This window comes from Eurypyga helias, unplaced genomic scaffold (assembly GCF_000690775.1).
Source record: "Eurypyga helias isolate BGI_N326 unplaced genomic scaffold, ASM69077v1 scaffold39796, whole genome shotgun sequence".
In the NCBI taxonomy this organism is placed as follows: Eukaryota; Metazoa; Chordata; class Aves; order Eurypygiformes; family Eurypygidae; genus Eurypyga; species Eurypyga helias.
This window is the reverse complement of record NW_010256725.1, coordinates 2,025-15,064: the sequence shown is the minus strand read 5'-3', so window position 1 is coordinate 15,064 and position 13,040 is coordinate 2,025. Positions and strand designations below refer to the sequence as shown.

General features: G+C 43.1%; 1 protein-coding gene and 1 long non-coding RNA gene across 2 annotated transcripts; one reads left to right on the top strand and one right to left on the bottom strand.

Moving 5' to 3' along the window:
• The first annotated feature begins 567 nt into the window (after window positions 1-567).
• On the top strand, window positions 568-1,908 carry SYCE3 (synaptonemal complex central element protein 3). The gene is made up of 2 exons (XM_010153763.1): window positions 568-676; window positions 1,739-1,908. The coding sequence occupies exons 1-2, from the start codon at window positions 568-570 to the stop codon at window positions 1,906-1,908; spliced, it is 279 nt and encodes a 92-aa protein (XP_010152065.1).
• A 9,345-nt stretch (window positions 1,909-11,253) lies between these two features.
• Window positions 11,254-12,838, bottom strand: LOC104511235. Its single transcript, XR_727911.1, has 3 exons — window positions 12,664-12,838; window positions 11,935-12,035; window positions 11,254-11,494 (listed from the first exon to the last, which is right to left on the bottom strand). It is a non-coding gene; the product is annotated as an uncharacterized LOC104511235 (long non-coding RNA).
• Window positions 12,839-13,040: the final 202 nt, after the last annotated feature.

Sequence of the window (13,040 nt, the reverse complement as noted above, 5' to 3'; positions counted from 1 at the left end):
AAAAAGTCCCCCTCAGCTTTCATGTAGCCCCTTCAGGTACTGGAAGACTGCAATGAGGTCTCCCCGGAGCCTTCTCTTCTCCAGGCTGAACAAGCCCAATTCTCTCAGCCTTTCTTCATAGGAGAGGTGCTCCAGCCCTCTGAATCTGAATACAGCTCGGGGTTTTATGACTAACTTTGAAAATTAGGAATTGCCCTGCGTCAGAGTATTTGGGAGAAAAGCTGCAAGACAACTGTAACAGGGTAACATAAAATTTTCTAAGGAACTGTTCAACACAGTGATCTTTGTTATTGCTGATACCAAAATGTTTATTTGGCATAAACACAGCATATTTGAGTGTGATGCTTTCTACTTAAATTCATTACAAAATAGGTCGAAAATAGCATGCAGCATGCAGGTGATGACCAGAAACTTTAAGGTCAGATTCTTAATGATTTCACGTGTAAATTGAATATTTACATATATATATGGGTTTTTAAAATTTATTGCAATGTTACTTTCTCTCAGCTGTGCAAATCATCTCACTTCAAAGTAAAATAAATGATGACATAACTGTTTATTTTGTAGATGGCCGAATCCCAGCCTCAGGAAGGAAACTATGGTAGCTTGGTAAAGATGGTGGAGGACCTGAACAGGGACTTAGAAAAACATTTGGAGGAAATGGAAAAACTAACAGGTACAGGTCTTTATTAAAAGAACTATATGGATTTGTCTATTAGAGTGAAGCATGAAGATTTATTATTTATATTTATTGCTGTAAACTTCCATGTGATAGAAGTGGAAGTGGAAACAATTGCCATCAACTAATGCCCTAATGTTCTTAATTGAGAGAAAGTTTGCAAACAATCTAGATGTTTCAGATGGCTCTGATTTGAAAATTAATAGGTGATGGATGCTCAGTTCAGAGTGGTGATTGAAAACAGAAATAATAATCAGGTATTTAATTTACAGTGATTAAAAGGTAGTATATAAAATGAGATTTAATTCTGAAAAATGGTGGGATACATAGTACCTCTCAGGTCAGTGCATGACATGTTTAATTCCTCAGAATAAAGACTTATGTGCAAATTTAATCTTAGTCCTGTATGAATGGAGAGGACTACATATTCCTCTCCATGTGCTCCAACAATTCTATAAGAAACTGTGTGCAACCAGCAAGTATAGATGGAAACTGTTCATTAAATTATTTGTAATTAAACACAATGTATGAGTACCATTGAGAAAGTCAATTTATGGTAAAACAAAAGAGAAAGTATGCAATATGTGCTAAAACTATTTGCTCTGCTTTATCAGATACTTGTTAGTTCAAAACCAATTTAATTATTAAAATTGCTCTTAAAACCTTTCATCTCTGTGCTGCAACCTCTTTCTCACCTCATACAAGCCTGACTGTAACTATTCTGGCGAAAGTATGTGGTTCATTTATTTTAAAACAGTCTGTTGGTGTCTTTCTGATTGTTTAATTTTTAGGTAAAAGTGTCCATCTCCCTTTTGTAATTTACACCAGCATACTTCCATGCTGAAGAATTTTGAGACATTTATGAGGAAGTAATACTGAACAGTCTTTTATTTAATCTGGAGAATGACTGTGGGCAGTTTCCACTTGATTTTACAGCAGGCCTTCTCTGATACAAGATCTGGACTGATAATAATTCATGCCCTTTACTTGTTTATTGAATCAGCCATTGCTTTTATTTAGCCAAAACTCCTGGCTGAGTTGTATCTGTGGGGTTTGTAGTGCAGGTGACCTGTATGGCATATGACATGGTAGTCATGCGTACCAACCCGGACCTGGCCAAATCCATGAAGCGTTTGGAAGGTGCCTTCCTGAGCTGCAAAGAAGAGATGGAGAAAAAATGGCAAGAGGTGCCAAGTGAATCTAGAGGTGAAGAGCAAAAAAAAGAATAAATTGAATTCAGTAATGCTGGCAGAACTACATCCCTTGGAAAATCACTACAGTCTTTGTTTTCCAGCTGTGAAGTTTCACAGACACTGGAAAATGGGTTTGCTTTCATCTTATGAAGAACTACTTATGTGTATAGAGCTATGGAAGTATTTTAATGAGATTACACATATATATATTTATATTGTGGGAGGTAAAATGTAACAAGGTGTCTATTTTTATTATGCTCATCAGTAATCCTTGTAGTGTGTGTGCATACACAACTTCGATGCTTTCCATGTCTTTTTTCCTGGAAGACCATACACACCTCATTGTCTATATATGTGGAATTCTTTGATACCTGAACAAATCGGGGGGGAGGAGAGCAGGCACAGTGGACTGTCACAGTGGTACTGCACCAGCACCTGCCTTTCAAGGAAAACTGAGGAATTGCTTTTTTCCCAAAGGAAAAACAGGTGAAATTCTGGATTTGCAGATAGATTGGGGTAGTTTGATTTGCAGTTGACAACTAGGTGTTCAGTTACAGATTTTGTTATTCAGATGGCTCCTCTGTTGTAATTTCATTTTGTTTCCTTGTATTTTTAACCATTTCTTTCGACTGGTTTTCTCAGAAAGATTGTTCTTCTCAAACCCTCTGAATGTAGCCTGTCTCATTTAACAGAAAACTATTTACCGTTAAAGACTGCTCTGTGTGTGTGTGTGGGATTGCTGCAGGAACCAAATTAATCATGTTCTAAACCACACTTTTCTCCCTATGTTCCTACTGTGCAATATTTAAAAAGAAAGAAAAGAAAAAATTACTTTTGTACTCAAGATGTGGATGAAAAGCACTGCATTGGGATGTCCATAAATGCGTATTTTATCCATGATGGAAGTTGGTGCGAGTTTTGAAAAGGAACTTCCTTTCCATTAAAATCAGCCTCTTTTAATCAGAATGTATGCCCTGTGCAGCGAGAGCATCTCCATCTCCTTTGAAGAAGCATTTGTTGATTTACATCACACCGCAAAGATCTGTCAAAAGTTGGCCCAGTTTTAGACCTGGTCCAAGAGAGTTCTTCGTTGATCCAATTCAGACTGTGTGTGTATCCCGCTGAAGTGAAAAATACGTGAGTAATTTAAGTTCTTTTTCTTTCTTTTTTTTTTTTCTCCTTTTTTCTCATTGCTACCAAGCATTTCCAGGGGCAAGAATGGTTGCATAAAGAAGAGCATAAACTTTGAATCCTACTCTTGACTTTCCAGTGGGTAGGTCTTCATTTGAGCCAAGGTCTTTTAACAGCTTGTGTAGCAATGTACTGCGTTTTTTGACCTTTTGGCCTAAAGCGCTCAGTTCAGACTGACTGTACATTTTCCAGAAAGTTCATTTTACATTTGGACATTTAAACCAAATGGCCAGTGTGAAAAAAAGGGTTTTTTTCAATCCAGGAGTCCCATAGAGCACTGCTCCACACCAGTGCTGCCAAAACCCATGTCTTTTAATTAATTACATGTGGTGTAAAGCTGAGTCCTGTTTCCTGTGGTTGGAAGGCTACAGTAAGCGAGCCGGTCAGAATGCTGTGCTTCCCCAGAGCGAAGGGCCGTGAGCAGAGCGTGGCCCTAAGAGGAGGCAGTCTGGGAACTTAAGTTCTCATCATTTACAACTTTTCCCAGGTTTGGAAAATGGGTTTTTTTCTGTGTAACATCTGAGGCAGAAGGCCTTACAGCAGCACCGACAGATGGCATTAAGAGCACCCTAATTTTCTCCTCCCCAAAAAGCAGACGAACTTTCGGGCACTGAGGTCACCTCAGGGCTGCGTGCTCCACTGCTCACCCCGCTGTGAGAGACCAGAATGAACTGGCGGGAGGGGAGCTGGGGGTACCTGCGAGTACCGGACATCTCTGCCGCCCTTGTTCTTGCCCCTGAAGTTGTCACTCGCGCAGCCACGAACACCTGACGGTGACGAGCAGCAGGGTCAGCAGCCGGGGAGGGAGAAGCGAAGGTGGTGCCTGGGAGCAGAGCGTGTACTCTGCCTGGCTGGGTAGGCGGGGTCCGCCGCTGCCTCCTGGGAGTCTCTTCTCGGCAGGGTGAGGATAAGCTGGAGAGCCAGGGATAGCACCGGCATCAGGACAGCGCGTGTCCCTGGAAACGCTGAACAGCAAGATGATTATACTTTGTGTTTCTTCTTTTATTTTTTACATTGAGGATCAGCGCGTGGGGATGGTGCGTTTTGCTCCCCGCATCTCGCCATCACCACGTCCGGCCCGGCCAGGTGCTTTAGGCCACCAGCAGCAAACAGCCAGCCACACGCAAACACCCCAACTTCCTGTCACAGGCTGCGTCATTACACAGCGTCAGTAACGGGTATGTGGCGCAACGACCCCATCTAGTGCTCGCGACACTTGACAGCGACAGTAATGCAGATCGCGGGGGAGGCATTTCCATCGCCCACGATTTCTGCAGTGAACAGCGTCAGCAGCGGTTTAGCTCGATGCTCGCTCACTGACCCCCAGCTGTGATCTGAGACGGTACAGCAGTTACTGGGAGGCGCTGCCTGTACCGTGTTTAAGCCACAGCACTCTTCTGCAAAACAGCTACCGAAGTTGGCACCCGTGCATCACCCACCTGTATGCCCAAACACCGTAGTGGGGAATTCTGGGTTCTTAGTTACTCATTACTTCCCTTCTATAACTGTAACACTAAATAAGCAAGTCACAAATCAGTTCATATGTTTGGGTTTTGGGTGCTTGGTGGTGGCTTTTTACTTTGGTTTAGGGTTTTTTTTAATGCAAACACCTGAACAGTTACCGTAATCTGTGTTCATCCTGCTTCATGTGGCATTAATAGATAGGCCAAGTCTTATTTCCACAGCTGGATATCAGCTTCAGTCAAGAAGGGTGTGAAGCCAAGCAAGGAGGTTACAGACTCAACCCTTAGACACTTATTAAGGGTCAGTAGATGCTCTGGTGTTCAACAGGGCAACATTTTTATGGTCCTTGTCACAACAGAAGTTACTGACCAGAGTTGCGTACTTCACCTGCCTACAAGGCGAGAGTTGAATGGCCAAGAGCAAACTACCCCAGAGCCATCAGAGTGAATCAAGTCAAAAATGCCTGCAACAGCATAGGACAGGGCATACTCCTTTTCCGAATGTAAACATCTACCTTCCCTATAAAACAGAGCTGTGCAGGGTGTCCTGCTTTTTGCCTAGTAGCTCACATACTACTGCACTCATCAGAGGTGCTTAGATACTCCAGCACTGTTGAGAGCTTGCCTCAACAGTGCCTTACCAGGAACCGGATTTAGCGAAGAGGCCAGCGTGCAGACACCCAGAAATTCTGCTGTTTGACGCTGTGCCCTTTTCTCCAGTGTAACACGCCTGAGAAGGGGCTATGGATATTTCACAAGTCCATATAGGCATCTCGATCCTTGGCAGAAAATGGATTAGAGCTTGGTTTAAAATATTTATTTCATTTCATTCAGTACTTGATCATTATAGGCCCAATTTCAGTTCTTTCAGACACATTCAAGAAGAGAACCCATAGTACCTGTTTTACATGTTGGCTTAAATTTTTTTCAACATTTCAGTCCAGATCGCTGCAGCAGTTTTTCCCGAAACACATATGGAAGGATTGTGGAACCTGTAACAGCTGTATTTATATATACCAGTATTTAAATAACTTTCTTTTTGCTGCCGTTCTTAACAGAAGCAAAGAGCTTATTGAAAACAAAGGGGATGAACAGCATTCCTTGAGTTACAGGGCAAGGACTGTACCACCCAGGCACTATCAGTGCAAAAAGGGGCAGTGCCTCTTCTGTGTACATTCTAGCAATATCAGTTAATTTTTTTTTTGTAGCACTGCCTCCTCCCTGCTTCTGCAACACTGTACAATACATCTACATTTTTTCAACGAAAATATATTATGGTATTTTTCTCATTTGTATGTGTATGGTAGGTTGACCTGCCTGGAGGCAGGTGCCCACCAAGCTGCTCTGTCACTCCCCTCTGCAGCTGGGCAGGGGAGAGAAATGACAATGACCGGCTGGTGGCTGGAGATAAGGACAGGGAGGGATCACTCAGCAGTTACCATCACAGGCAAAAGAGACTCAGCTTGGGGAACACATCCATTTAATTTATCACCCATCAAATTAGATTGAAAGGGAACTAAGCCCAAATCTTACACCACCTTCCCCCCACCCCTCCCTTCTTCCTGGGCTCAAATTCATTCCCGCTTTTCTCTGCCTCCTCCCCTTGAGTAGCAGAGGGGGACAGGGAATGGGGGCTGAGGTCAATTTATCACATCTTCTCTGCTGCTCACAGAGAGGACTGCTCACACACTGCCCCTGCTCCAGCCTGGGTCCCCCCCACAGGGTGCAGTCCTTCAGGAGCTGCCTGCTCCAGCCTGGGCTTCCCCAGGGTCACAGGTCCTGCCAGCAAACCCGCTCCAACCTGGTCTCCTCTCCACAGGGCCACAGCTCCTGCCAGGAGCCTGCTCCAGCATGGGCTGCCACCCACGGGGTCACAGCCTCTTTGGGCATCCCCCTGCTCCAGCGTGGAGAGCTGCAGGACAGCCAGCCTCACCATGGCTTTCACCACTGGCTGCCAGGGAATATCTGCTCAGGTTACAAGGTTTTGAAGTGACATGTAGTTTAACACATGGATTGAGTTCTGCTGGTAACTAGAAGATTCCCTCTGGCTCCTCAGAAAGTCAGATAATGAATACAGAGGACACAAGGCATCTTCTCATTTATAGAAAGCCAGACTAATAAAGACGTGGAGATACTAGTCAGAGCAGGTTAATTTAGTGGCCATTTAAGCTGTTGTGCCACATTTGGGATACCAACCTGAGGCAGTGACATTGCTGGGATTTCACATGCAGCTTGTTATATACACCAGCACTACATTACACAGAATGTTTTTTAAGAAGGGCAAGTTTTAGAGGCCATTAAATAACTGTTAACAGCACTTTAGAGTCATGAACAAAAACATGAGTATTGTGTAATGCAAGTGAGAACAATTGGCTAGACCAACAGACTGAGCAGTAACCACAGAACAGTCCCTCTAAGCCTCTGGAAACAAGACAAGACTATCACAGGCACACTGTACAAAGCATATTTTGACTCCTACCACCTGCTTGCTGTTACCTAGTATGTTAAAACAGCGTAAGTTTGACCTTGAGGTGAAGCTGAAATTGAGTTCTAGGCTGACATTAACAGAAGCTGCTTACCTAAGTCTGGATGGACCCTCACACATTTAACCCACACTCCTGTCCTGAGAACAGGCCTCTTTCTGTACTACAGACACATACTTCATGGCCAATCATCCTTAGAACTCCTGACTAATTCTAAGGACCTATGTGGTCCTATGCAAGTCACAATTTACAAGTCAAAATTCCATACTGATGGCTATGCATTGAAGAATGATGCATTTTGACAGTAGTCAGGAAGCAGGATGAAGCGCTGAACTCGGCAACAGCTTTCTGTATGTCTTTCCTATCACATTTTAAAACCTTAAGGTATTAGAAGTAATTATGGATCTCATCAGCTGGTGGTATTGTCATCTGGATCAATTTTCTGCTCAGTGCATCACTGTAGCTCTAAGACTTGAGATCAAATCACAGCTGCATTACTCCACTACCGTCAACAGCATAAAACAAGGACTACAAGCTGCTACTTGTTTGACATGGCCTCCAAAACTTTCTCACCTCCTTCACGTATGAACAAGGATCCCACTGCTGCTTGGCTTGTGCGGCCATTTCCCCCCCTCCCTAATATGTCTGAACATCTCAGAGCATACACTTTCTTTCCACAGAATCACACTAATGCTGAAGGCTAGCTGGTTCTCCAAAAAGCCAAAGCAGCAGGGAGGATAATGATGTCTAAGGCCATGGCTTTGAACTTGGGAACTACAGACTGACTTTCTAAAAAGCCACAACAAATAACTGTCAGACTTGCATAGCCTTCCATCTTCATCAGAAATTTCCACAGATCTACAAACTGAAGAGTTTGAAACCCACTGCTGTAGCATTATTAGGGTCATTACAACTCTTGCTATCCAGCTCACATCCAAGCTCGTTACAGTATTCCATGGGGGAGCCTAAAGCACGTGCCCCTTGCATGAAAGCAGTATGCACGTAGCTTGCTGTAAGGGCTGTGACATCACATTCTATGCAGCACAGACTTTATTCCCAAAGTTTTTCCAACTGCAGCAAAAGGTCTGTTTCACTTCCAAGGCATTTGTTTTACCTGTGTACAGTCCACCACGGGAAGTGGGTGGGAGGGGCTGCACACACATAACACTGTTCAGTGCAAGTTCACAGGATGCACGTTTCTCTGAATCGGTGAGTATCTTGTCGTTGCCAGATTATGATGTTTAAATGAAACAAGTGCACAGACCAAGACCTACAGAACTTTCTTCTTCCCTTCTTTATCCTCCTTCAAAGATCACATGCCACAGGGAATATTTTGCAGCTAAGAAACAGCAACCTTTGCAAGCAAAAAGTCTGGTTATGGCCAGGCTGGCAGGGCACTGTGAAAACACTGTAAAATGATTACATTATGATAGTGTAATCCACTCCCAGCACAAGCCATAAGTGACCATGAAAGGGAAGAATGCTGGAAGGAGAGAACAAACATAGCACAAAAACAATGGCTCCAAGTAAGTATAAAAGCACATTACTTTCTCTACAAATTCAAAATCCTAGAAGCTAAGAGTCCTAAAAAAAAAAAAATCCAAAGCAACACAAACTAAGCACCCACCACAAGTTCTGCTTAAGGTAAATAAGGCTGAGGGTTATTTGCAGGTACACAAGCACCACGGTTAAAGAGAACTGACCCTTGTTACTGAGCAACAGTTCTCTACTCCTTTAGCCAAAGTTCAGCTAACTAGAGATCAAGCAGCCTAGTAAGGGAACAAGTTATACCCTGTCCAAGGCATCTTAAGTGTGATTTTGTAAGTGCTTTAGACTTGCTGGAGTCGAGCCTGTATTTTCCATAACCAGGAATTCAGGGATGAAGGGGTTTTGTCAGTCACAAGCTTCTGTTTCATGCAAAAATCATTCTTGTGACAGAGGCAGGACTGAAGTAACAGAACCAGATGCTACTTGCATTGCTCCCTCAATTCCTCCTTTTGTAGGACTGAAGTAACAGAACCAGATGCTAGTACCCTACTTGCATTGCTCCCTCAATTTCTCCTTTTGTAAAATTAGGATGGCTAGTTAGGTACTTTTGTTCAACTGACTCAATCTGACCTACATATTTTAAGACTTAAGAAAATTCTGTTTGGCCTGTCGTGTCTTAACTAAAGAATAACACTTCTGAACAACTGAAGGCAGGTCAAGTGGATTTTATGACAAATTCTGCAGCAATGTTTCAGTATTCATGAGCATCACATCTGTTTATATTATGATGAAGCTGCCAGCCTCACCCCAATCTGCCTGAAACCGATTTAGTAGGCTGCAGGTTTGTTCAGAACTAAGGATTACCCTGCTTAGGAATTTAAAAGGTACGTTACTTAGGTTTTCCCCACCTTATTAAATTTTATTCTGTGTCAAAACAGCCATGTTGTTAATCTTCCAAGGAAAGACATTAGAACACCTCTGTGTCCATCTCGACATCTTTCCCAGTGTACAGCTTACCAGATTCAGTGCTGCAGCTCATCAATCATCCTTGCATCCATGTGCTTTCAGAACTTACCAGATTCAGTGCTGCAGCTCAGACTCAGCAATCCTTGCATCCATGTGCTTTCAGACCTGCCAGGTAAGGGACTAGTGCTATGATGGCAGGTTACACTACATGAGCTTGCAGTGAACGCGTCAGTGTGTGTACTCCGGGGAGCCAGAAGTATTCTCCTTCCTGAACCCAGACTGAAGCTTTCATTACACCTCGTTACAAGTTCCTAGTTCATTGCAAAAGCAAGCAGAAAATCCCAGTGCAACTCATGTGCCACTAAACTTTCCCCTACCAAGGTAACAGCAGAGTGCAAGGGCCATTCCTCACCTTCCCAGAAGCTGGAAGCAAAGTGCTTTGAAGCGCAATTATCCCCCATGCTCCACCCCCCAACCCCCTTCTCAGTTCCTAAGGAGTAACATGAGAAGGCATCTCCAGAGAACCCTGTAGAATTTGTAATTATTAACAGTGTGCAAGAACAGGGAAAATAGAGGAGACAGAGAAAGTACCTGCCAAGCACCTTTCTACTCCCATTTAGCCCTGGCTGTGTACAGTTACAGCGTTGCTCCAGATGAACATAATTTACATGAAGTAGAGGCTGGGTGAAGACCCACAGCTAAGAGCAGAATGAAGTGTTTTAAGGAGAGAAAAAAAACCCCAACCAACTATCTAAGGTTTGGATAACAGCAACACAGGAATGCGAGAAGCACTGGAGTAGAGAATGAAGGACACAAGATAACTGAAGAAATGCACCCATATTCAACAGCTGGAAGCAGACTGATAACACTTGCAAGACATCCACATTAATGGGAGGAACACGACACACACACACACATTAGGACTGTTAAGTACTTTGATCATTAACGAGAAGATGGTACAGCTACAAAGATTTTACTGGTTTCAAGTAAAGAAAAGTGAAGAGGCTCAAACTGTACTGCCAGTATCTGGAACAACAGTTGGAATAGAGTGGCAGTTACTAAGCCCACTTTTGTCTTTCTGAGCAGCAGTCTCAAAGCTTGGATTTTACTGCTTATGGAACTCAAAAGACCAGCAAACAGATGGGGAAAATATCCACTAACCCACTCCAAATCCCTCAAACTCCTGCCACAAGATGGTAAGAGAAAAACCCAACCATTAATAGTGTTTGAGCCAGAGAAGCAGAGATGGTGGTGTAAGTTACAGCTCTGCTGTATAATTTCTTTGCAGAAGTTGTTTTGGATTGAAGCAGGTGCACCTGACCTAGTCATTTCATTGCACATTTATCATCTAGCATGGTTTTAGACTACATACATCAACACACATTAAAGAGGCAGCTCTCATTTTCACATATAAAAGCTGAAGCAGCAAGATTAAAATAATGAATTATTTTAAAAGGTAGGCGTGAACAAACACACAAGAACCGTTTGTTTTGGTAGTTGAAGTCACTTTTATTTGTGAGGAACGTCACCCATGCTGCAGTTTCAAATGGATCTTACCAAGGAAAGCGGAAGTTTCTCCTCCCCGTGTCCTGCAGTGACCAGGACTGGCACAGAAAAAAAAACAAAAAACAAACCAAAACAACTCACCACACCTGGGAGGTTTAGCACCAGCATCCAATAATAAAAAGCATTCATTTCAATTTCAGTTCTTTGGTTGGGTTTTTTCCCTTTTCAGTTTGATACCAAAAGAAAAATGGAAAAATTCAATACTAGCAAAACAGTGAAGTTCTAAAAATAAAAAAAAAAAACCCACAGTTGCTGTTGAAACTGGGGAGGTTGCTCTTCCTGAATCTCGCTCTCTTGTTCTCTCTTCATGCATCAATCTTGCAGGCGTTCCCTGGATCTCAGCTGGTGGTAATATTTTTTCTTTTAAAGTTCCAATGTTTTGAATCTTTGCTTTCATCATGACAGTTGATGATTTATTGCTGGAGTGTTTCTTTGGTGTTACTTTTGAGTTGTATTTTTGGACACCTGTTGAAGGGCCAAATTTAAAAAAAAAAAGCACTTTAAGTTTCATTTTCCTGTTGAAAAGGTAGGATGTCAGGTGGGGAACGAGTTATGACAACAGACAGGACACGATAAGCCAGTCATGCTCATCTGTAAACAAAGAGTGCAGTATTTTCCTAAAGCAAAACATTACCAACTCTTCAGCAGACGCTATTGCTACACAGACTAGCTTGATCTTGCTGAAACGTCAGGTCAATAAAGCAAAGTTTACTTTATGACAAAGAGAGGTAGATGAAAGCAGAGAAAGCAACAAACAGCTCTCTCTGGTTCATCTATACAGCACTTCCAGGAGTTCTCAGCTACACTGTCACACATAAGGGGATGTGGCCAGAGTCCAAAGTCCTAGAAGTACACACAGTGCTGCTTCAGCTGGAGAACGAGAACCATCTCTATTCCTTACTTACCTGAGGGATGGTAAAGGTGCCTGGGGAGCCGGACATTACTCAGCACCACTTTGCTCAGTCACTGGAGCAGGATTTTCAGCAGGTGTTTCAGTCACCTTTGTCTGAGATACAATAAACCGTTATAGGCAAAGACTGGCCTCCAGACCCTTCCTCTGTTCTGTGGTAGGGCCAGTGGAACTCAACTTTAATAATCAAAGATTAATCCTCAGAAAATATAGATATACACTAAAGTTTAAATATTACACAGCAGATTCTGCCAGGGGACCACCTCAATTAGATATAGAAAGAGGAAGTCTTTCCTCATTAAGCTAAAATTTGTGTTTGCAAACAGTTCCCCAAAATTATCTTGTTCAAGCAGTTGAGGAAATGGATCTGGAGCTTTCGAGTTCATCTCTTACACTACATACAGATTGAAGGTATGAGGAGGCTGGAAAAACACAACTGTTTCTCTAACTGGAACCAGACTGTAACAAATACTTTTAAGAACTATCCCGAAGCAATCCCTATTCCACTTCTGGTTCCATTTAAGATAAGCTGCTTGTTTTCCAAGAAGTTCACATGGAACAGGCAATGAAACCAGCTACTTCATCACTTCAGACTTGGCATTCAGACTCCTCCAGCACCATAACGATGCACTCGTTAGAACCCCCACAGGACAGAAAGTCTTGAGCATTCATTCACCCCCAGCAAATCTCACATTCTGCTGTATTTTGCCAGGAGTATGCTTACCTCTTTCCCATCCTGAGCCGGAGCATTGGGTGGGCGTGGCCGACGCCGATAGTTGTATGGGCGCCTGTACCCACGCCGAAGCGGCTGCTGACTCATAGCGTTTGCCTCATGATGGTTCTCTTTGTTTTCAGCCTCTCCAGCCACTGGGGCAGGGCGTGGACGTGGGGCCCCTCTGAAGATGGCAAGAAATATGTATTAAGTATGAGAAGCCCGAGAAGGTTAAACTACTGCGATTTTAGCCCAGCAAAAAGCTCCCTAACTAAGTATCACCTTCAACAATTTTGAGTGCTGGCAACTCCCTTTGGAGCTCAGCTGGTGGATAAGTGAAAGACCTGTCTCATTGGGTTAGACGTGCAACCTGAGTGTCTTTGCTGCTG